This window comes from Semicossyphus pulcher, unplaced genomic scaffold (genome assembly GCF_022749685.1).
Source record: "Semicossyphus pulcher isolate SPU_LCO1_2020_fin unplaced genomic scaffold, fSemPul1.0.p SCAF_8, whole genome shotgun sequence".
Taxonomy (NCBI): Eukaryota; Metazoa; Chordata; class Actinopteri; order Labriformes; family Labridae; genus Semicossyphus; species Semicossyphus pulcher.
The window spans coordinates 25,850,348-25,873,830 of record NW_027211759.1 but is presented as its reverse complement, the minus strand read 5'-3'; the positions used below and the strand labels follow the sequence as shown (position 1 = coordinate 25,873,830).

General features: G+C 39.8%; 3 protein-coding genes across 4 annotated transcripts; 1 reads left to right on the top strand and 2 right to left on the bottom strand.

Moving 5' to 3' along the window:
* Positions 1–270: 270 nt before the first annotated feature.
* Positions 271–6,635, bottom strand: znf319b (zinc finger protein 319b). The gene is made up of 3 exons (XM_069686780.1): positions 6,356–6,635; positions 5,067–5,224; positions 271–4,979 (listed from the first exon to the last, which is right to left on the bottom strand). The coding sequence occupies exons 2-3, from the start codon at positions 5,069–5,071 to the stop codon at positions 3,119–3,121; spliced, it is 1,866 nt and encodes a 621-aa protein (XP_069542881.1). The 5' UTR covers positions 5,072–5,224; positions 6,356–6,635; the 3' UTR covers positions 271–3,118.
* Positions 5,327–12,169, top strand: usb1 (U6 snRNA biogenesis 1). Of its 2 annotated transcripts, none has more exons than XM_069686782.1 (7): positions 5,327–5,367; positions 7,451–7,602; positions 9,019–9,202; positions 9,566–9,619; positions 9,843–9,948; positions 10,284–10,364; positions 10,860–12,169. In XM_069686782.1, the coding sequence occupies exons 2-7, from the start codon at positions 7,491–7,493 to the stop codon at positions 10,965–10,967; spliced, it is 645 nt and encodes a 214-aa protein (XP_069542883.1). In that variant the 5' UTR covers positions 5,327–5,367; positions 7,451–7,490; the 3' UTR covers positions 10,968–12,169. The 2 variants fall into 2 exon arrangements, with proteins under 2 accessions (XP_069542883.1, XP_069542882.1); XM_069686781.1 differs by lacking the exon at positions 5,327–5,367 and adding an exon at positions 6,975–7,217.
* Positions 12,170–13,746: 1,577 nt separating this feature from the next.
* On the bottom strand, positions 13,747–23,424 carry pla2g15 (phospholipase A2, group XV). Its single transcript, XM_069686759.1, has 7 exons — positions 23,133–23,424; positions 21,364–21,520; positions 20,460–20,578; positions 20,165–20,263; positions 19,215–19,439; positions 16,897–17,009; positions 13,747–16,430 (listed from the first exon to the last, which is right to left on the bottom strand). The coding sequence occupies exons 1-7, from the start codon at positions 23,281–23,283 to the stop codon at positions 16,029–16,031; spliced, it is 1,266 nt and encodes a 421-aa protein (XP_069542860.1). The 5' UTR covers positions 23,284–23,424; the 3' UTR covers positions 13,747–16,028.
* Positions 23,425–23,483: the final 59 nt, after the last annotated feature.

Sequence of the window (23,483 nt, the reverse complement as noted above, 5' to 3'; positions counted from 1 at the left end):
TGTACTGCATCTCTCTTAGTCCCAAGTTATTTTTTAATTATCTAATTGATGCAGTACTAACACTAAAGGAATGTGCATTTTTAGGTTTGAGTAATACAACATTTAAAGGGGTAAGAAGTTAACATTTTATAAATAAAAAAGCAAGCAAATGTCAATGTCTCTGTTTTCAGAATAATAATGTGTTGAAGGCTGATTTAATGCTTAAATAACCCAATGAAAAATGCAATTTTATAAATAAAAAGTTTTATTTGTTAGTGCTGTGTGTAATTAAAGGCTACATACAGTACATACAGAAAACTTTATCATCAATGTACATGTCGCCAAAATGTTTCTTCTTTTCTCTTTTTTTTTTAAAACATCATTCACATAGACTACAGTACAATAATAATTAAAAAAAACTTTAGCTGGAGAAGGTGCTGTGGTGAGGGGAAGAGAGCACCAGTTCCCAGGTACAGAATACAGGAACCAACACAGCAAGCATGCAAAGAGATAACAGGATCAGAGAGGCATATTTATTAACGGAAAAGGAGAAAGAGGATAATGAGGGTGATTCAGTATCTAAACCAAGTTTTTAAATGCATGAAACATATAAAATGCATGACAGGCAGATTTATTTGTGCTCATAAAGGAGATTTTCTTCTCCTTTCCCTGACGTCTAGGTGGATATGGGATGTTTAATTGATCATGGATAGGATAAGTACAGTTTCTTCACTTTTGCAGTATCCCTTGCTGCATTCTCAGACCAGCCTATTGCTGTTTAAACTACCTGGACAGTACTCTATAACACACAATGTCTTCCCTGACAGTCGGCTTCACTAATATAGACAACTGAACAAGTGGGGTTGGGCTGGAATTCGTCTTAATATACACTTAGTTTACTTTGAGCATTAGAACTTATGTGAGGTCCTGCACCTGATTGATTATTCATTATGCACATCTGATGATGTATTAGCACCAATTAACAAATCAGAAGTTCTTGAGTATTTGTGGTTATTTGAACCCATCCTCATATATCAGTGTAGTGTTATTGTGGTTATCCATCTGTTACAACAGCACCAACAATGAAAGTTGCAACAATTCAGATCTGCCAACTTTACCTTCAAACTGACTCCAAGGCCCTGGTATCTTCCTCAAGGAATATACGGTAGATATCCATACACATTTTAAGTAACTCAATAAAAATTAGAATAAGTCAAACCATATAAAAACATACAGTACTTAATTTGTAATTATAAGTAAGTCTGAGTTGTTATCAAAGTCTTAAAATTCCAGATTCAGAAAATACAAAAATTGATGGCTGACTAAACCAACCATCTGACCTTGTATGATGATAAAGATGATAGTGATCATGTTGAAGGACAGGAACAGACAGCAGAAAAGGAGGAGCAGGCAAGGAGGTACCATTGCCTCATTTTAAAGCTCAAAGAAAAAGACGATAGTTTCAAGACATAATAAAGATATGATACTTCTATCTCCTTGGCCTCTTCTTTTGTATTCAATATTCTCAATACTGCACTCAGATGAAGAATAAAGGGTGAAAGACGGGGAGGGGGAAAGGCTCCACAGATAAACAGAAAAAAGAACAAAGGTGAACACAGCTTACATATAAACAAACATGTATTCCAAGCTTTTAAAGCTAAACAAGAATCTCATAGATTCATAGAAGAGGAAGGTGTCATTCACTCTTGTATAATCCTGCTCTGACTATCACAAGGTCAACGATAGGCAACATGAACAGGAAAGAAAAGTATTGATATTTCCTTTAAAACATGGCAAATGTTTGACAGAGATAGAATTTCCATGTTTGAACGAAAACCATTGACATTCACACACTCAGACTCAAACACACAATTGCAGGATGCTCTTTGAGATTCCCTGCGACATTTTGATACAATCACTAAATGGATTACAAAAACAACAGAGCTTATGTCAAAGTGTTCACATGGCAAAGAGTAGCAAGAATACAAAAACTTCTTACATATTGTCTCTAAGAAAGACACATTCTGACATTTCCAACTCGTGGGACTGAGTACACTCAAACAATCATATTTACATCCTGATGCTTAACATTTGTGTAAACACAGGTCTGACAGCACTGACTCTTGCAGTAAAATAATAAGTATTTATTATGAAACATATATTTCTATATATAGATGGGTGACAAATTAAAGGAAAACTTAAACAAAAAAAACAAGTGGAGAAACATAATATATGCAGATGATTCCACATAGGTGCACTGTATAGCACAATGAAGCAATAACATCAAATCATGCTCTGTGGAATGTCTAAAATGTTGAGCAGCCCAGTTGATTCTATTTTTGTATAGATTTCTATCCTGATGGGAGTGGGCCCTTGCAGGAGTTCAATGCCCCCATCACTCGGGCATGATGGGTCACTAAATGGTTTGATGGCTAAGGTCGGAATCATATGCTCTGTCTTTGCATTCTCCAGATCTCAACCCAACAGCACTCTTATGGGAAATCCTGGACCAACGTGTTTGACAGCACTCCACACAACCATCATCCTAACATAAAATAAGTATGTTTTGGAAGAATGTTGTGAGTTCCACAGACTCGTAGAATAAATGCAAAGGCATATTGAGGCTGTTCTGGCATCATAAATTGGATAAACACCTTATTAAGACACTTTGTGATGGTTTTTTCTTTTAATTGGTCATCCAACTGTATGTTATACTGAGGGGTTAGATTGGTATCAGTGATCAAGGATTTTATTGGTTAACATTAGCGGCTTGGTTAGTCTATACACCTTTGGAATGAGGTGATGTTCATACTGGTATTTTGGTAGAAAACCAGAGTAGCTGTAAAAACCATGGCCCATACTTACACTCAAAGACATTTTATGTTAAGATTATTTCACCAGCTGAGACTGTCCAAAAAGTAGAGCACAGACAGAGAAAAAGGCCTCTTGGGGACTTTGGAATGACAGAGTGAGAGTACTAAAGGGCCTGGGGCAGGTTAGTAAAGTGAACAAAAACATGATGTATAACCAGAATGAATGCATAAAGAGTAGCCTGGATAGCTGGGCTGAATAAATTGCCTACAAGGGACAGACAAGAGGAGAGGGGCTTAGAGCACTGTCTGTTCAAGGGAAAGTGGATTTATATGCACTGGGACACTGGGTAACCCCCTCCATCTGCTGTGTGCTGCACTGTGTGATCCTGCAAAGAGCCCAAGTCACTGAAACGCTCGCCACACCAAACACACTTGAACTGGCCTTCTCTGGAGTGTGTGCTCTGGTGTTTTGTCAGATGCTCTCGCTGTTTGAAGCCCTTGTTGCAGTGGCTGCATTTGTATGGTTTCTCCCCTGTGTGCACACGCCTGTGTCGGTTCAGGTCTGATGAGTATTTGAAACGTTTCTCACAGTCAGGGCACTTCAGTGGCTTTTCCCGCGATGGGTCGCAGCGGTGCTGAACAAACTCTGAAGAAGACAGAAAGCGGCGGTCACAGAGGGAGCACTTCAGGGGCTTCTCCTGGCAGTGAGAGTTTTGATGACGCTGTAATGTTGAACTCTTCTTGTAGCCCTTGCCACAAACATCACACTTGTACGGCTTGTCAGGTGAGGTGCTGGATAACTCACCACACTTGTGTCTGAGCAGCTCTCCTGACTGGCTGAACTCCTTCTGGCATGAGGCACACTTAAAGAGGTTGTCCATGCCGTGGACGTGCTGGTGGTAGAGGAGGTGAGAGGGCTGCATGAAGCCCTTGTCGCATAGATTGCATTTGAATGGCCGGTCAGTGGGGTCTTTGTGCATGCGTCTGTGGCGCACCAGGGCATACTGCTGCTTGAAGCTCATCTGACACTCATCACAGTGAAAGGGACGCTCCTCTGAGTGTGTGCGCTCGTGCTGACGTAGATCAGATGGCCGTTTGAAACCCTTACCGCATGTAGCACAGCGGAATGGGCGAGAACCCTGCGGGTGGCAGGGATGGTGAAGGAGCTCCGACGACTCTTTGAAGTGCAGCTCACATAAGTTGCATTTAAACAAGTGCTCACCAGAGTGCACATACATGTGGCGCACAAGGTGGGAGCGGTGCTTGAAACTCTTTTCACAAACAGCACACTTGAATGGGCGTTCACTGCTATGAGTTCGCTGGTGGTGCTGTAAATGTGACGACTGGCTGAAGGCCTTGTCACATGTGTCACATTTGAAGGGCTTCTCTCCTGTGTGCACCCTCTCATGCCGTGTGAGTTCTGAGAGATGTTTGAAGCCCTTCTGGCAAACTGAGCATTTGTATGGCCGGTCTCGTGCTGAGGGAAAAGGTAGGATGGATGAGCTGCTGCTGGCTGACACCCGATCACTGCTTGACTGCTGGAGATTATCTGGAGAGTTGGTTGTAACATTACCAGAAGAGCCAGGTCTGTAAGTCTTTTCACATATTGAACACTTCATCGGGTTGGTGCTGTTATGGGATGTGTGGTGCTGAGCTAAAGAGGTGAGTAGGGAGAATCCCATCTTACACACCCCACATACAAACGGCTTCTGCTCCACCTGAACACACTGGTGTTCTAGTAGGTCTGTCGCCTGGTGGAAAATCTTCAAGCACTGGGTGCACTGGAATGACCTGTCCTGACTCACCATGCACTGGTGTTCATGTGGGTTGGCCAAGTGAGAGATATCATGTCCACAGGCCCCGCACTTGTGCCCTCCCTCTGTCCCTACCTGTAGGGTGGTCTGCTGGGCTTGGGCAGGGTGCTGCTGCTGACTGTGCTGTCCACCTCCATGCTGCTGACTACCGTTGTGTTGTTGGCTATGCTGTCCATGCTGGCTCTGTTGCTGTTGCTGTAAAGAGGTTGCATCTGACTGCAGTACAATGCCATACACAGCGCAGCCTAACGAATTCTCAGCTCCAGGAGGAATTGTGTGGACGACTGGAGGAGGAGCAACAGCATGCTGCTGCCAGGTCTCAGTCATGCGAGCTCGGCTGTAGGGATTCAGTTTGGCAGCTGATGTGGCCCAACTGCGATGGGAAAGGGAGAAATGCACTTATTTTAGTAATAAGCTAAGCTATTAAGAGTGTGTTAATAAAACATGACAAAAAACTCACTCCATTTCAGCCACTGGCCTGAATAGCTGGCAAGGGTTCTTGGTGAAGGGGATGAGAAAAAGATTATATGGCAGAGAGCTTCACGCAGGGTAGAAACGCTGTGTAGAGATCAGACTTGTGTGAAGAAATGAAGTTTATTCCTAGCCCTGTTGTGGAATCTGTAAGAAAAAGAGAAGTAGGGCGAGTCAAAAGATCAGAAATACATTAAGGGTAGAAAGAGGTTATTATTGAAGAAGTGCCTTTGGGTTGACAAACTGGATTCTTTGGACAGCATTGGTTGCAACTCCAGATTCATCACACGGTACATAATTTATTTAAAGTTCATTTAAGCAGCCAGGTATAATTTGTCTGGTTAAACTCCGCAGAAACAGACAAAATGTCTGATTCTTTTGACACCTGCTCAAAGAGCGACTCAGACAGAAAATTAAATATGGAGTGAACAAAAAGTCATGTTATGTTATTTTTATATTCTTTATTTTTATCAAAAAGGAAAATACTCAAATAAACCGTCTAGACAACTTAAGCTATTGTTAGAAAACTTTAATTTTGTTTCGACTTGGCAACCGCTGTGGACAATCATTGCTAATCTTGTCCTGTCCATGCGTAAGTAGAGATTTGCCATCCTGCTTTCTTGTAACAGTCAAAAGTAACACTCACTGTAAATCTTTTCTGTGGAAAATGTAAACAAATACTGTGCTGGGGATCACCTCGTCCAACACCGACCCTAGCGGTTACAAACATTAAAAATAACTGTATAGAAATAGTGAATCTTCTTGCTGATGGTTTCGTTTTATTTCGTAGGTCATATAGAGGCACGGATATTAATTTCAGTCCTATTCATAACCAGCTAAAAACTCCTCAAAGGAGTTTTAAAGAATGGAATATCAAATAACGCAGAAAAACATAGCAAGTGTGCACTCGTTTACATGTACTCTAGGACACTAACAATGAACAAAAAGTAGAATATTCAATACTATATTGAACAGGTTATATGGTCCCAACTCTGTCAATGGAGAGATCAAAATGCTCAACGATTCGCTGTGAAAAAAAAAGTTAAGGAGCGTCTGCGCATCCTAACATTTTTAGTCTCCATGCAAAGATAACTGTAATCAAGATGGGTAAGCTATCTAGCCTAGCTACTTGCTAACACGGCTACAGATGCACAGCAAGGAGCTTACTTTAGTAGGCTAGCCTATGTAAAATATTAGCCGAGGTGCAGCCGCTGCAACGACATGTCTGTGGGTGGCTTGTGCATGTAAACAGTTAGGAGAAATTCTGCATTGTCATACCAGGAGCGTTCAGCCAAGAAACGATAGGATGCCTGTCTGTATTAGGTTAGCTTCTCCCCCAAATAACGTAGAGTCCCTTCTTTACATCCGCAAACGGTGCACGGTTTCTCTCTTGTTCTTACACTGACTCCAGGGGCTGAAAAAAATTGAATTTTCGGGTCATTAAATGGGCGAATAATTCCCCGCGATTTCCCAAATCGCCGAATGAACGCTGGCATTTAACGAATACATTTGTTTGGCTACTAGAGCATCCTGTCGGCTACAAACACAAATGCATTTTTTAAATAGGTAGCTAGCTATCGGCTAGCTTGAGAGCCGCTGCCCGCGCACGGGAACATGAATAAACCAAGACTTATTTGGTACACTCACAACAGACACACACATACACCAAGAACTTAGAGTATGTTCAAGTGTTTTAATTCACTAAAAGTTGTCATGACATATATTCTTTTCTTTGGAATATTAGTCTTTTAAACCGAGAAATAACCCCAAACACACAGGTTTCTAATCTATAAACTGCTGTAGCAGATAGGCCTATCTGAAAGGGGAACGGATAAAAGGTGGGGCTGTGTTTCATTGGGACGAAAATTGACATTACAACAGGCTGTTTACATCGGAAGAACTGTGTCAACCAACATCTCCAGTCTTTTAAATACTTTGCCTGTACAATCCATATGTTCTGAAACGCGTAATACTAAATTATGTTGTGTGACTACAGCAGCAGCTCGGAGGAGGAAAGTGAGGCAGCAGTGTTGACTAATGAGAGCACAGTTATCTCTCTAAAGTGTCAAGATGAAGTTGATGATAACAGCAGCCCAGCAAGGAAGAAGCCCAAAATTAAGGAACAGGTTCCCGAAACAAGGTGTGTAGTGAGTTTCTGTCGGCTGAGTAGGATAGCACGATTTACCAGACTTTATGGAGAGGGACGGTGCAACGCTGTTTCTCAAATGTTAACGTGCGTTATCACCACGGTTAGATATTAAACCTGCATATTAAATACCCAAGTGATTTTTAAATATTATTTATTACCTTTTAGTTATAACTCATGTAATTATTGCAGTAGGAAATTTAAATTAAATTACTACTCTTGGGCAGTCTTTCCAGCAGACTGCCTCTTCCTGGTTGCCTGTCGGTCATGTTTCCAGATGAACTGGATTCGCAGACTGAAGAAAGCGCTCTTCATGGTGGACGCATCCGCTCCTTCAAACATGAGAGAGGCAGCTGGGCCACCTATGTTTATTTGCCATGTAAGACAACTCACTGTACAATTGATGATTGATTATCATTAAAAGTCACATCGTCTTGCCCATTATCTACACTGAACAAAAATATAAACGCAACAGTTTTGTTTTTGCTCACATTTTTCATGAGCTGAACTCAAAGATCTGAGACTTTTTCTATGTACACAAAAGGCCTATTTCTCTCAAATATTGTTCACAAATTTGTCTAAATCTGTGTTAGTGAGCACTTCTCCTTTGCCGAGATAATCCATCCACCTCACAGGTGTGGCATATCAAGATGCTGATTAGACAGCATGATTATTGCACAGGTGTGCCTTAGTCTGGCCACAATAAAGGGCCACTCTAAAATGTGCAGTTTTGCTGTATCCAGGCGTTTCAGAAAACCAGTCAGTATCTGGTGTGACCACCGTATACGCCGATCCAGAGCATTCCAAACATGCTCAATGGGTGACATGTCCGGTGACTATGCTGGCCATGCAAGAACTGGGATGTTTTCAGCTTCCAGGAATTGTGTACAGATCCTTGCAACATGGGGCCGTGCATTATCATGCTGCAACATGAGGTGATGGTTGTGGATGAATGGCACAACAATGGGCCTCAGGTTCTCGACAAGGTATCTCTGTGCATTCAAAATGCCATCAATAAAATGCACCTGTGTTTGTTGTCCATAACATACGCCTGCCCATACCATAACCCCACCGCCACCATGGGCCACTCGAGCATTTGCCCACTCAAGTCGGTTACGACGACGAACTGCAGTCAGGACGAGACCCCGATGAGCACGACGAGCATGCAGATGAGCTTCCCTGAGACGGTTTCTGACAGTTTGTGCAGAAATTCTTTGGTTATGCAAACCGATTGTTGCAGCAGCTGTCTGGGTGGCTGGTCTCAGACGATCTTGGAGGTGAAGATGCTGGATGTGGAGGTCCTGGGCTGGTGTGGTTACACGTGGTCTGCGGTTGTGAGGCCGGTTGGATGTACTGCCAAATTCTCTGAAACGCCTTTGGAGACGGCTTATGGTAGAGAAATGAACATTCAATTCACAGGCAACAGCTCTGGTGGACATTCCTGCAGTCAGCATGCCAATTACCGGCTCCCTCAAAACTTGCGACATCTGTGGCATTGTGCTGTGTGATAAAACTGCACATTTTAGAGTGGCCTTTTATTGTGGCCAGCTTAAGGCACACCTGTGCAATAATCATGCTGTCTAATCAGCATCTTGATATGCCACACCTGTGAGGTGGATGGATTATCTCGGCAAAGGAGAAGTGCTCACTAACACAGATTTAGACAAATTTGTGAACAATATTTGAGAGAAATAGGACTTTTGTGTACATAGAAAAAGTCTTAGATCTTTGAGTTCAGCTTACAGTACAATTTATGATCAATTGTTTAAACTGTCCTGCCTCCTCTGTGCACCAGACTATCCTGAGGAAGAGTTTAGGGTGTTGTTAGAGGATCTGCTTTTGGCAGCAAGGGCTCGTGGTGTGGTTTTGTCCCCGCAGGAGGAGTTCCACCTCAGCCTGTCTCAGACAGTAGTGTTGAGACACCACTGGATCCAAAACTTCACACAGAGCCTCAGAGATGGCCTTGTGCACTGCAAGAGGTTTGCTCAATCAACCATATACAAGTGACTTGATCATCTTTCAAAACCTAATTCATTATTTTTATATTTTTCTGCTTTACACCAGGATTAGCCATTGATTTTGCAAGCCATTTTGTAGTGTATACATTATAACATGGGCAGCAAGTACTTTCTACAATAGGTAATTCAACTTATATTTGTAACATATACTTATTCCCTAACTTTTACTTTGTAAGGTGAGACTGCATTTGGCATCATAGATGTTCGCTGGCACTGGAGTAGGGGGATCAGTTAAAATGAATTAAGAAGAGATGTGCAAACTACCCATAACACCAGATCTTTTTATAATTGCAGTTTCACTTCAGCTGTGTTTCTTGTTACCAGGTTTCTGTGCTCAGCCAGGAAATTGAGGATCTATTGTAATGCTGAAGGAACAAGGTACTGCCTTTAATGGTATCTCTTTGTCATAGTCCAAATGTATCACTTTGTCACCTGCCAAAGCTCTGTGAACAAAAAAATATTTGGTGGTGGGCCAAATAATAAACATTTAATTCAAGCCCTGTTACTTTTGTCTGACAGACACTGATGTGTCTGTTTTAATTTACTGACTATCAAGTCTTTGTCCAATTGCTTGTATGTGCATCTGCCTGTCTGCCTGCAGGACGTTTCTGGGTATGGAAGTGTATGCTGGGCAAGCTCAGTTGTTGGAGCTGGTCCAAGCAGTAGACAGAACAATGACAGAGTTTCGCCTGGACACTTTCTATAAGGTCATTATCATTGAATTGTATCTGTAGCTGGACCAGTTTGTGTTTCATCTTTTAGTTTGAATAAGTCTTCCTCTGTTATTGAAGTGTTGCTACCGGTATAAATAAAGTAAATTCCTTGGTTCAAATGAGTGATTTAGCTAATAGGATAGATGTGTTTTGACATTAAAATTTATAGCACAGTTTTTGGTTTGATTTGTTGTTGGAATAATTATTAGTCAATAAATGGTTGTGAATATTTGGTTTGTTGTTGAATGAGAATAAATCACCCAAAAAAATCTGAAGTAGTCTATATCCATGTCTTACCTCCACAATGCTCTTTCTAATTTGTTTGTTAGGATCCATCTTTCCATGTGAGTCTAGCCTGGTGTGTTGGAGACGTGACAGAACAGATGAAAGAAGGCATTCAGGAGCTGCAGGTACTAGGACGTCATGTGCTAACTTTTAACAGGGACATCAGTGTGTTATTTGTCTTACATTTTCCTGTTCTGCCTTTTTCTCATTTTAAATCAAGGATATAAAGTACTGTACTTCAGGGTTTTTTTTGTTCCTCTTTCAGTGTGTTTGAAACTAGACACATACGTATATTGGCAGACTAGCTGATCAGCCAATGTTTTGTGATTACAGCTATAACAGTAGCAGCATAAGTGTTGATAAGAAACTGAAGAAAAACAGAATTTTAATTCTAAGTTGGTCTCTTGTTTGTATTGACGTTTCATATGTTTGACTTAGACAACAAAACTTTGTCAAAATGATAAACCAGTCAAAATGTATTGCACTGAACACTCCAGACCAAACTGACCGCTACTGAGAGAAAGTTCGGTGCAGATGACAAGACGTTGACTCATTTAATTTTGACATCATGCTCTTTCCCAACTAAATACTATTCACATATCTCTGATTTTTCATGTTAGAGTCTGGTTGATGACCATGAAGAAGGACCATATCTGCTAAGTTTGGACTGCATGGAGGTGTACTGCAGGACAGGAAACAAGACCTTTCGCTTCCCACTGACGCACTGACCACTACCCCTTCTTCTGACTCACAGAAAAAGACTAAACATGACTTTCATCTCTAGTGTTACAGGTCACACTTCAAAGCCAAGAGAAGGACTCACCAGATTTAATACAGTATTTTTTGAAATGTTGACTTTATGGATGAATGTAATGATGGAATATTCCAAGTGTTATCATCACATAGCCTTGTGTAATCTTTATAAAGACAGATGTTGTCAAAGTGAGTCTGATTGTATCTATTTAGTGATGAAATAACCTTATCTTGTATTCTTGTAATAACTACAGATATGTGGTATGTTCCAACAAATACAATCAGTGTCAATTGCTGTCTCCTGATGACCCAGGGCCAATTGATACCCTTTTTAATTGTATTTTAGATATTAAGTCATGGATGGCAGAGAACCTTTTACAGCTCATCCAGGACAAAACCCAGGTCTTAGTTATTGGCGGTGGAGCTCAGAGAGAGAAGCTGACTGTAAAACTTTGTGCTGTTTTTTAAATGTATGAAAAGTGCTAGTGAGGTGAGTGAGTGAGCGAGTGATAGATAATTATTACGGCAGACAAGCGTACAATGTAATAGCAAGAATGATACTGCCAATGATACTGCTAATCAGTTCTATGCATTAGAATCTCTCAACAGAGATTAAAAAAAAGAAGGGAGTTATACCACTCGTAGCTATTTCAATCATGAAAAATATGTGCATCAAACTGAAACATATAACAGTGTAAATTATAATAATGCTGAGAAATGCATAAACATGTAACTATAGTATAAATAATAAATATGAGTTGAATGTCTTGGATTAATGCAGTAAAAAAGCCAGATGATACCAAAGTATTGCACAGTAAAATTGTTGCATAGAGTATTGCACTGATAATTGGACACACCCAGTTAGCATTTTACAGTTAAGATGACATTTAAAAACCTACCGGCGTCACACGCTAAAATACGATCAAAACTTGTTGATTGACTGTTTATATTTTTTATATTTTATATTTCTTACCAGGACTTGCAATAATGATAATGTTTTTTTTTTATCCTTCACAACCTCCTAATAAATGCCTACAGTAATGTTGGAGCTTGACTAAGAAATCCTATCAATATATTTTTCATTTCTTGTTAGAACATTTCAATTCAACAAGGAATTACAGTGTATTTATATAACAAACAAATAACTTTTTTTAACATAAGTTAAGCCTAAAGGCCACTTTAGCCAAATTTTTCAGCTCTGGAGGTTTCCGCTTGAACACAGTGTGACCGATGTGCATTTTATCAGCTAACATATGGTTGTCTTATTAGTTTTTGAATAAGCTATCAAAACTGTAGCATAAATAAGTTGTTAACCTAATTTCAACCTAAATTCCAAAAGTTAAACTTACGATAACTACAACCATAGCGGATAGAGTGCAAAAAAATTGTCCCGATATACTGCAAGTGATGCTGCAGATAAGATAAGATATATCCTTGGTATTGCTAATGATTTCTTCCTCTACAAATGTTCCAAAAGTACTCATCAAAAAATAAATGAAACTATCTGATGTTTGCTTGCTTGCTCTTTCGCATTTTTCCCAGATGTGAATTGGCGTCAGTACCAATGAAGCTAACACTTCTCTTGCTATATATCTTCCCCCACAAGCCTATTGAGAGGAACGGCAAGGATAAATTCCTTTCAGAGCTAGATGGGCCTACGGTCACTTGCTTCTGTCTAAGCACTCGAATTGAAGAAAACACTCAACTGTGAGGTGTCCTTTCTAGAAAGCCCCCTTAATGCTGAAGTGACAAGTTTATTATGTTTCCTATGAGCCGCAATGTCAAAGATAATATATACCTGATATCCAGCTTTGACATCAAAAGTCAATACAGAAGAAGCTGAGGCAACACTGTGCAGACCTCTTATTTGGCAAAGAGAGTAACTTTGTAATACTTTGTAAGTATTACCTAGTATTGTTGTTGTTGTTGTTGTTGTTGTTGTTGTTAATGTAACAAGAACATAGGTTGTTGTTGCTGTAGCCGGAACCTGCAAGACAAGGGAGCTCAAAAACTCCTGGGAAACTGTAAAGTTAGTAACATGCATTAATGGAACATACTGTATACACATATAGATAGAGAGAAAGAGGGAGAGAAAGGAGCTTGTTGTGTCAAGTCCCCCAGCAGTCTAAGCCAATAGCAGCATAAATAGGGGCTGGTCCAAGCCTAGGCCAGCCCTAACTATTTGCTTTGTCAAAAAGGAAAGTTATAAGCCTACTCTTAAAAGTAGAGAGGGTGTCTGCCTACTGGAAGACTGTAAGATGATTCCAATGGACAAGGGCCTGTAAATTGAAGGCTCTACCTCCCATACTACTCTTAGAGACTTTAGGTACCACAAGCAGGCCTGCATCCTTGGAGCGCACTGTTGTAGAGGTGTTATAGGGCACTATGGGCTCTTTAAGATATGATGGTGTCTGACCATAAGGAGCTTTGTAGATGAGAAGAAGGATTTTAATTTAATTTCTAGATTTTATAGGGAGCATGTGCAAGTAAGCTCAATGAGATGTGTTATCTATTTTCCTAGTTCTTGTCAGTGCAAGTGCTACAGCATTTTGGACAACTGAAGAGCCTTTTAAGACTTATTAGGTCAGCCTGATGATAAGGAATTGCAAAATTCCAACCCAGAAGTGACGAATGCATGGACTAGTTTTAAATGTATTTTCTGTAAATTATGTAGTAAACTCAGAGAGTTGAGGCAGAACAACATGAAAAAAAGGAAGAATAGTCTCTATCACACAACACAGTTCATTTATCAACCATTTCTTTTATTTTTGGTAAAATTGGGAGGGGGGTTTTGGAATTCCAACTTGAATGACTATTTCCTCGCCCTGTTCTCTGTCAGATTTTTTTGTAATGTTCTAAGTACAATAGATTAGAGCACGTTTAAAAATCTGCTAAAGTGGCTAAGCAATCTGATGTTGCATTTCTCACCTCATTGAAATGAACACAGCGGAGGAAATTTAAAATCGTTTGAATATTAAATGGACCAGACTTATATAGTGCATCTACATACCCTCTACTCAACATGTCACATTCAACCTTTCACATACATATTCATACACTGAGCAATTTAGGGTTCAGTGTCTTGTCCAAGGACACTAAGACATGTAGGAGCAGGGAATCGGCCATCAATCAGAATCTGAAACAGAATTATTTTTATTGGCCAAGTATATGGGCACATAAAAGGAATATGACTCTGGTTTTACATTGCCATCAATGTACAGACACACAACTTGACATGCTACAAAAAAACACAACACTTGCAGGACACAGTGCAATGAAGAGTGCAAGTTGTTGTGCATGTTTTCTGCCCTTTTCCTGACCATGGACCGGTGTAAGTGTGACAGTAAAACAGTGATGGAAGAACAGGGAACAGACTGGATGATTAAATTGTAAAACCTGATTAGCAGGTCCTGAGACAGGTTGAACTTCCTGAACTGGCGCGGGCCACCAATCTACCATTTAGAAGACAACATGCTCACCTCTTAGTCAAAGCCCATTTAAGGGACTATTATTTGCACTTGCTGCAAAAGCCGCAAGTTTCACTTAATGTAATACCCCATCAAATGTCTCTGGATGTATGGGACAAATTTCATGTCTTGCTTATTCAGAGACAAAACTGTCCTTGAGAAAAAAAATATAATGTACTTTCAAGAGTATTAAACATTTAGCAGATTGATTTACTGTATAAAGAAAAATCAATGGCTGTATTTTTCATTTAAAATGTTTTACTTTATAGGCAAAGGCAACGGTTGTTTATGAGACACACAATGGTATATCAAGATGGCACAGTACAATCCCTTTAGATTAGAGAGATTCTAATAGGGAGTCAGGTTACACTATGCAGTTTGAAGTTATCAAATCTGCCTAATATTAGTTGTTTTTTGTTTTGTTTTAAACAAGTCAAGAAAATTTCAGATTCATATACCACATAACAATAAAAGGCCCCAGATTGTTTCTCTGTAAATCCCCCCCATGCCCTCTATTTTTTAAACTATCTTTTGGATGAACTTTGGACACGGTTATTTGGTAATCTCCACAAAATCCACTCATTGATGAAGACCATGAGATCTCATGGTAAAGGCCTTGGGGGAAAAACAACTAAGAATTGGAGCATGAGTTATGAGATTTTTTGTTTAATATTGATTGAACAGAATTTTTCTTTTTAGCTTTTTCTGGAGGTTTCCACTGTATCAATGAACAGAGCAAACTTCTTCTTTTTGGTTTAGTTGGTGAGATGCAGTTCAATGGCCATGAGAAAGCTGGTAAGTGGAATTTGAGTTATGATTTTTGTCAGCTTACATATAAGTATGCTTTCAGTTCCTCAGCACAAGACTTTAATTTGTCATTTTTAAACTAAACTAAACTAAGCCAGAGCTAGGCTTCTAGGATCACTAGAAGTAAAATAAAATGAAATGGAAAAAGAAGACAATTGCTTTGATAAAAGTATATTGAAGTCATTTAAACAAATATCAAGCACTAAAACATGATCTGACACTGAGAAAGATACTGTATAATTCCAGCATGTGCTTTGCCATTAAGACAAACATCATTACATTGGTGGAATTCAGAAATCTCTTCTTTAAATACTATAATAAGAAAGTGGCACCTACAATATATCCATGGTTTTTGACGTAAACAAACACGTACATAGTAAAGGTATAATAATAAACTGAATTTAGTAGGCTAGTCTTGGGAACTTTGAATGCTGATGCCAATATAAAAATCCATGTATATAGGCTTACTCAACAGTAAACAACCTGACATTACCATAAGTTGTCTGATTACAGCTAAAATTAATTTAAAACTTCAATTCTGCAATTGTACAACAAAATGTTCAATGTACAATATTTCTTTATATCTTTAGCAATGTAACATGTATAAGGGAGTATTTTGGCAGTAAATGTTAAAAAACAATCTGTCAATTATGGCTAAATGGCTATGTGTGTGTGTATGTGTGTGTGTGTGTGTAACTGTAGAGTTTTAAAATAGCAAGAAATGTGATCTCCCTGCTATTCTGTCTCTCAGTTTCTACAGCATCATGGAGAAAACAGCACAGTCTTGATGTAAGCCACAGTCGTGAAGTTCAACAACATGTTTACATGTTCATTCCCTGGGAGCTCTTTTAATGTAACAGGCTGTTTTTGCATTCCTATCCAACGCTTGCACTGGACAGCACTCAGTAGGTTCACTGTCCCATCCCCATCACCAAAAACCACTGTGGGCTCCACATCTGGGAACTTGTCGGAGTACTGGAAGCCCTCCGAGGTGGGAATGCCGCTGCCGTACAGGCAGTGGACAACCACCCCGGGAGGTGTGAGGTCGGCCACCAACGTCTCTGTGTCCTGTCGCATCAGCCAACCATCCTCAAAACCAATGTCTGAGAAAAGGCGCTTGAAGTCCAGTACAGTATAGTTGGTGGTGGGTGTTTGCACCAAGACCTTGTGTTAGATGGGAGGGAAGAAAAAAAAGGTGTGTCAGGTGTTTGATTTGGTAATCTTTACTAAAATGCTTATCTTATGTTCATACTAGCTTTATTACATTTTCACCAATAACAGTTTGTTTTGCATCGTTTAGTTTTCAAATAGCACTAAAATAAACAAGCAAGTTAGCTGCAAAAACAGCTAAACAACAGGGATATAAGGACCCCTGTTATTAGTTGATTTTTGGTTATTTTTGGGCAGTGTGACTTTATTTACTTGTTTTGGCTAATATTGATGTTGATTTTTTGCATTACTTATCAATATTGAGAAGAATATAAGAATATTAAGAAAATGAATCATCTGTACAGTGTGCAGGCTAAATTTTGAGTTAACAGTGGGGAACAAAAGGAGGAGAGACAAAGATGGAAACTAAAACTGAGGCAGAAACACAGAGAAAAAAAAAGATCCCTCAATATAAACACACCTGATCTTTTGGCCAAGAATGGGCATATGGGAGCAGCCATGAGGTGGACACAGCAGAACGTTGCTGCGAGCGAATCTTCAATGGGCTGATCACTGGGATGCGGTTATTATCACCTGTAGGCAGAGAAAGAGAACCAGGAACAGAGAACTGAAACTCAGCAAATAATTTCAAGCCACAAGCCGAAAAGCAGAATCAGGATCTTGCAATTTATCCCTCCCCCAACAAGTCAAGTTACAGATTACATCACTGTGTCTTACAGAATGTTAGTATGTGCTGATTGTTAACAAGTCACTCCTCTTTTACTCCTGAAACGTTTTGAACACTTTAAAATCACACACTACCCCTTCAGGAGCCCTTAGGGGTTCAGTATCTTGCCCAAGGACACTCTCACATGTGGAATGCAGGGACCTGGGATCAACTGTCGATTATCAATTTGAAAACATCCACTCTGCCTCTGAGCCACAACCGCCAGGTAACTGACAGGATTTGTCCTTTTTAATTTTTTTGCATCGACCATTATAATGCATAAATATTGTATTTACATGATTGGAATGACATGAGTGTCATCTTTGCCCAGATCACGGAAAGTAGGCTGTCCTTTAACGTGGCCCAGGATACATTCATGTACACACTACAAAAGATTGTAGTCAAATGCATCCCAGACCACCCCTGAATATGTTCTGGGATGAATTCTGGGATGCGTCCTCAATATGTCTTGGGTGTGTTGACACCTGTTCTAAACTGGCACTTGTTAACCAATCACCCAGGACGCATGTTAATACCAGAGGGGTGTACCACAGAGTGAGATAAGAGGGTAAGATAGGTCAGTTAAACCTTTCCGTGTCACAAAGCTGGCTCCTGTTAACCTGGCAAGTTCACCATGGTATCTTACTCTGCACTTACTCTAAGTCCCTCCCTTTCACTAATTCTATTCTGGTCAGCGCTCCCTGGCAGCAATATATATTCGGAGGGGAGATTGAGCACAAATCAATCCTACATGGAATTGTTCTCTAGGATGGATAAAAAAACAACAACAACAAAACACAAGCAATAAATATCTCTCTGTCTGTTGTTGAGATTTAACTTTCAAGACAATGGAACCAACATGAGAAAGTAGCCCCTTCATACACTTACTTCAGATATTTTTTCAGAACTTCCCCTTTTACACAAGAATGAGATGGATCGATGGATGTACAGAAATGCGTACAGCCCAAAAACATAATGCCTACTGCTGTCGCTGATGGGGAGGATTAGGAAACACCTCCACCAATGTGAGATAGATACTTAAATGAAACACATCACATGCAAACATACAGTATACTGTATTGCATAGTATTGTTTGACTATGAGTGTGAAGGTTGAATTCGGAAAATATTTACCAACAGGATATGATGCAACTGCCCTTCATGCAAATACGTTTGGATAGTTATGAAGTAATCTTGTAGAGTTAAAGGGTTGATTAGGGAAGTTGCCGATAAGAACTGGTTATTAAATGGATGGACTGTACTTATATAGCTCTGTTCTAGTCTCGGCGACCACTCAAAGCTGCTTTTACACTACATACTCATTCACACACACATTCATACACTAATGGCAGAGGCTGCTGCGTTAAGTACCCAACAGTCAATCAGTTATCATACCCGTTGGCTATGACACCGAGAGCAATTTGGGGTTCAGTGTCTTGCCCAAGGACACTTCGACATGTAGCCTGAAGGAGCTGGGGATCAAACCTCCGACTTTCCAAATTTAAAGACGACCGACTCTACCACTGAGACTGTTCAACATGAGTCTGATTCTGCTCGAGGTTTCTGCCTGTTAAACGTTTTTCCTTGGCACTGTGCCAAATGTTGCTAAGTGCTACCTGAAGTTAATCTGGCATACTACTAGACCCATCAGTCTAGTCATTTCTGTGTGCATTTATGCTCAACATTGTTGTTTATTCTCAACAACCTCTAACAACTTGTCAGCTTTAGAGAGAATAATGTATCGAATTAAAGTAAAGCTAGGCTCTAATCTCCGCTTAAGGAGCTTTTAACATTTTTGGAAATGCACTTAGTTTGTTGGTGCATGTGCTGATTGCTCTGCTACAGTGTACCATTTATGTGAGAAACACCCCATGAATGCTTTGTTTTTATGACAAACCACTTTGTTATGTTGGAATGCATATAATGCTCTCTTCCTTAACTTTTTCCGTTCTGGACCTTACCTGGAAAGGCACGAGGAGTGCAGTTCTTGTTCAATACAATGTTAATGGCAGGGTTGGACCCATTAAATAATCACAATAAAACTGTTAAAGTGATACCAGTTCAATCTCTTACCAGACGTGAGCACACGGAGGGTCTTGGCCACCCCTGCCCATGGAGGTCCCAGAGAGACAAAAGCTTTGATATATCTGTCCTTCCAGGCCTGTGGCTGCTGGTTAAGGAAGTACAACGTGTACATGTTGCCCATGCTGTGGGCGATCAGCACTACAGGCCCACCAGCTTTCTCTGCCATCTCTTCAATCATCTGCTGCAATTCCAGGAAAAACTCTTTATTCTCATCTGAAAGTGGAGAAAAGAAAATAAGAATAAATGAGTAAACACATATTCCCCACTGGCCCTGCACACTGCATTGCCATTATTAGACCTGAGTGCTTCTTTCACCAACATTTAATACGTCCCTGATTTGGACAGAAAAGCTGAAATGCGTGTTGACCAGTACAAAACATCTGGCTTCATGGGAAAAATTTTGCACATCTTTGCACAGGTTGCTTAAGACTGTTCTGACTACACTGTATAGACAACCCATTTTGAAATAAAGCCCAAAATCCATGCTGGAGCACTGTTTAAAAGATGTACTCACATTCATATCTGACATCATCCTTGTTTGGTTTACCATATTGTGCAAGTTTTCAGCACCGAGTCACAAAATATAAGTGTTGTGTTCGGGACTGCAAACCATTTACCATGCCTGACAAAAGACTAATTGAGATTAATACATCCTAAATGCTTAAACTTGAAAATCCACCGCAATAATGCATTCTGTTTGTGTGTCTGTCATATGTAATTGCCCCTTCAGCTTTAACAGAGTAATGCTGGGTAGGTTCCCCAAATATAAGCTAATATTCTTCATGTACTTGTACATCTGTCTAGTCAAGTCTCACATGTTAAATTGTGATTAAATCATCAGAATCACAGTGATTTTAAATTTAGGGTTTAATAAATGTAGGTCCTCTTGGCTGTATACTTGGTTTTGTATGTGTTAATGTGTGTTCATTGTTACTTACTTGGGGCTTTCCTCCAATCATAGGGAGCTCCTCTGACATCATCATTTCTGGTGTAACCCCACTCTACCAGCGCCTGCACAATACTGAAGAAATAAATACCTAGAGGAAAGACAAAGGCATACCAAAAAATACCATCATAAATGTCAATCCCTTAGCAAAATAATTACCAGTGGCACAAGTAATCATCTGATTGTTGCTGTAGCGCTTGAGGCTGAGGACATCGTCTGAAAACTCGGAATATTTTCCCAGGTTCTCATGTATCTAAAAAATGTTTCATTTTGCAACTTCAACTTACCAACACTGCGTTTGCTGGGGTCCAGATACTCCACAGAAAACGTCTTTCCGAACCCGGGGACACTGATGTTCACACCTGGTGGGGATGAGGTAGTGTGTGTGGTCCTGTTGTAGATCAGCCTGCACTCACAGAAATTGAATCACACACTCAAAAATATTTCTAACCACGAGAGGCACTTCTCATTTCAAATGAACTATTCCGTCACCTTGTTATTTTACTGTGATAACAACATAACTATGTTTTTTAAACATTGCATGGAGATGTAATAAAGTTGCCAAAAAAAGCTTACATTCGAGGAAAATATTTTTATGCTACAATAAAATGTATTTGCATCGACAACAAAGTTCTTGTTCTGAGATGGCTGGCTCGCAGTGCTTGTGTCTCAATGGAATAACAATGACACTAAATGGCTAAAACACAGGCTCAATCAACATGTAAGTCTTGCTAATTAATAGCTGATGAAAACAGAAGAAAAGCTATCTTATCCTCTGTTCCCTTCAATACCTTGTTGGTAAAGAGTTCAAAGGACAGTTTATCCAGGGTCGGTCGATATCTAATCACAGAAAGTCAAACAGGTCATTTAACCCATTTCCCAACGTCCTTATCCTATTGACAGCACTTGAAGGAGTTAGCAATTTTTGAATTTGCACCACGGCATATTTTCACAAAAATCAATAAATTCCCCAAAAAGAGAAAAAGCTAAATACCTCAACCTATGTGTTCATCCTTTTTACATTAAAAAATACAAAAACTTATAATATAATAGTCAAAGAGAGATCTATAAAGTTTACAAGAAAATAAATAATCTTACGAAAAATGGCAAAAGGTAAATAAATTCCTCAGCGATTGACAGACAGAGTAATTTATTGATGTCTTGATGTAAACACAAAGACCCACTTCATACCTAATGTTGTCTATCCAACAGTCTATGGCCACAGGGACCAGCAGCTCCAGGTTGAGCCACAGAGTGAAAAAGGTGTCAGTCTTCTTATAACAGATGTAATGAACCACACTTGGTTTATCCAGCTTGGCCTCTAACTGGTTTCCCAGATCCCCTGGAACTGAAACAAACAACATTTTAAAAAATGAGTTACACGTCAGCAACATCACCGTCACCATCACTGACCCCATAATATTGTCCAAAATGGCATTCAAGGTTTGGCACTGGTATTTGGACATGCAGTATCACATTGCTCCTGAATAGTTATCTCATGCTAAACCTGCTTCCACACTGTGATAAATATTTTTAAGTTTAGTTTAGTTAGTTAATGCTGCCTTCTTAATTGTTTGCTTTTCTTGCTTTCCTACTCTTTTGCATACGATAAATATGTACAAATATTGCAATAGTGAAGAATAATGTATACTCTTATATGGGGCCAATCCTCAGGATTGTAAAAAAGCAAATGCGTAGCTTTCAGCCACCATCATCCCAACATCAAATGAGAGAATATTGTTTGGAACATTAGTTTTACACAAGTTCAGAGATTAGCTATAGAACCATTGCCAAGGACAATAGAAGCTTTTCTGTTGGCAAGTGGTGGCACAACACAACAATTGTGTGTAGGTCTTCCTTTAGTTGCTAAAGGTTAGTGAAATGCTAACAAGGAGCTCAGTTTCCATATAGCTGAACCTCAATGTGACATTATCTGAACTTTCAAGGCATTTACTATTTAGTCTACGAGTGAACATTTATTCAGATCTTTTCTTTTGACAAACCTGCAAAAGCAAAACAACAGCTTTGATATATATCAGCTATATATAGCAACCAGATTCATAACAATATTTATCTCAGCACCTTTGGACCCGTCATTGCACTATTGTCTCCTGTCTGAGTGCTGTTGTTGTGTGTGTGTTTTAAAAAAGAAAATATATACTAATATAAAAGTCAATAGTCATTTTAGTTTTCAGTGTTCACGTACTTGTGTAACCTTGTTACACAACAACTCGTCCTTATTTTAGTTGTAATATGTCAATTTGCTTGTCTGTACATTGTCAGTGATTTAAAACCGGAGTCAATTTCCTTTTTTGTGCCCACATACTTGGCCAATAAAGCCGATTCTGAATTTGAAGTGTCGGTATCCTGAGTGGCAGCCAGTTTATGCCAGTGCTTGAAGTGCCTTGTCAGTCACTCAGTCATGTGATCTGGGAACTGGGGACTGTAAACAACAAACACCTAACGCAGTTTCTGTGCTCATCGAAAAGAAGAGGATAAGTGTTTGTTTTCCTGATAATACGCCTTCATTAATCGTGACATTAATTCCTCATCAAACAAGGTCTAGATATATACAGATAAAACTCGTTTTAGATACAACATAAGACACATAATTGCATTTCAACTTTATAACTTAGACATCGATGGAAAATGAGAACACGATGGACCAAAGATTTAGAAAAGTTGAAATGTATTGGACGTGTATACAAGTTGGATGATTTTGTGCCAGCCGAGATAAGGACTTGCAAAATGGTCATTTGAAAATGCGTTGAGTATTACTTTAAGCTTTAAATAGCAATTGCGATAAGCAAGCAGATATTACATTTGTTTAGTTCTGGAGTGTGGCCTATCCTAAATATCGCCTATCGCTAGCACGTTGTGGGTTGAGCACTTATTTGGCAACAGAAAGTAAAGTGAACTGAACCAGAAACCTGTAAAACGAGGTAAAAAAAACAACTTACTGAGGACAACTGGGGGTCTCGCGGGCTGACAGGACTTCTTGCCGAGACATTTCTGCAACGGTGTCGCGCTGCTGTGAGCCGACAACAGCAACAGTAACAAACAGATTTGGAGCAGCGAAGAGAATGCTGTTAACCGGTGCCAAGCCGCCATGGCTCCTGATGTCTCATAACCAAGCGATCATTACGCCTCATCGGCGTGTATTGATCTGCAGCAGAATTTCGGCTTGGGAGTGATCTTTTACCTCAGTGTAACCGCGGACGACGACCAGGAAGGTAGAGATCACAAGATCCAGATAGCAGAGCAATCCACCCGGTAACGCAACTTCAGTATTTAAGTCAAGAGTCATTGAC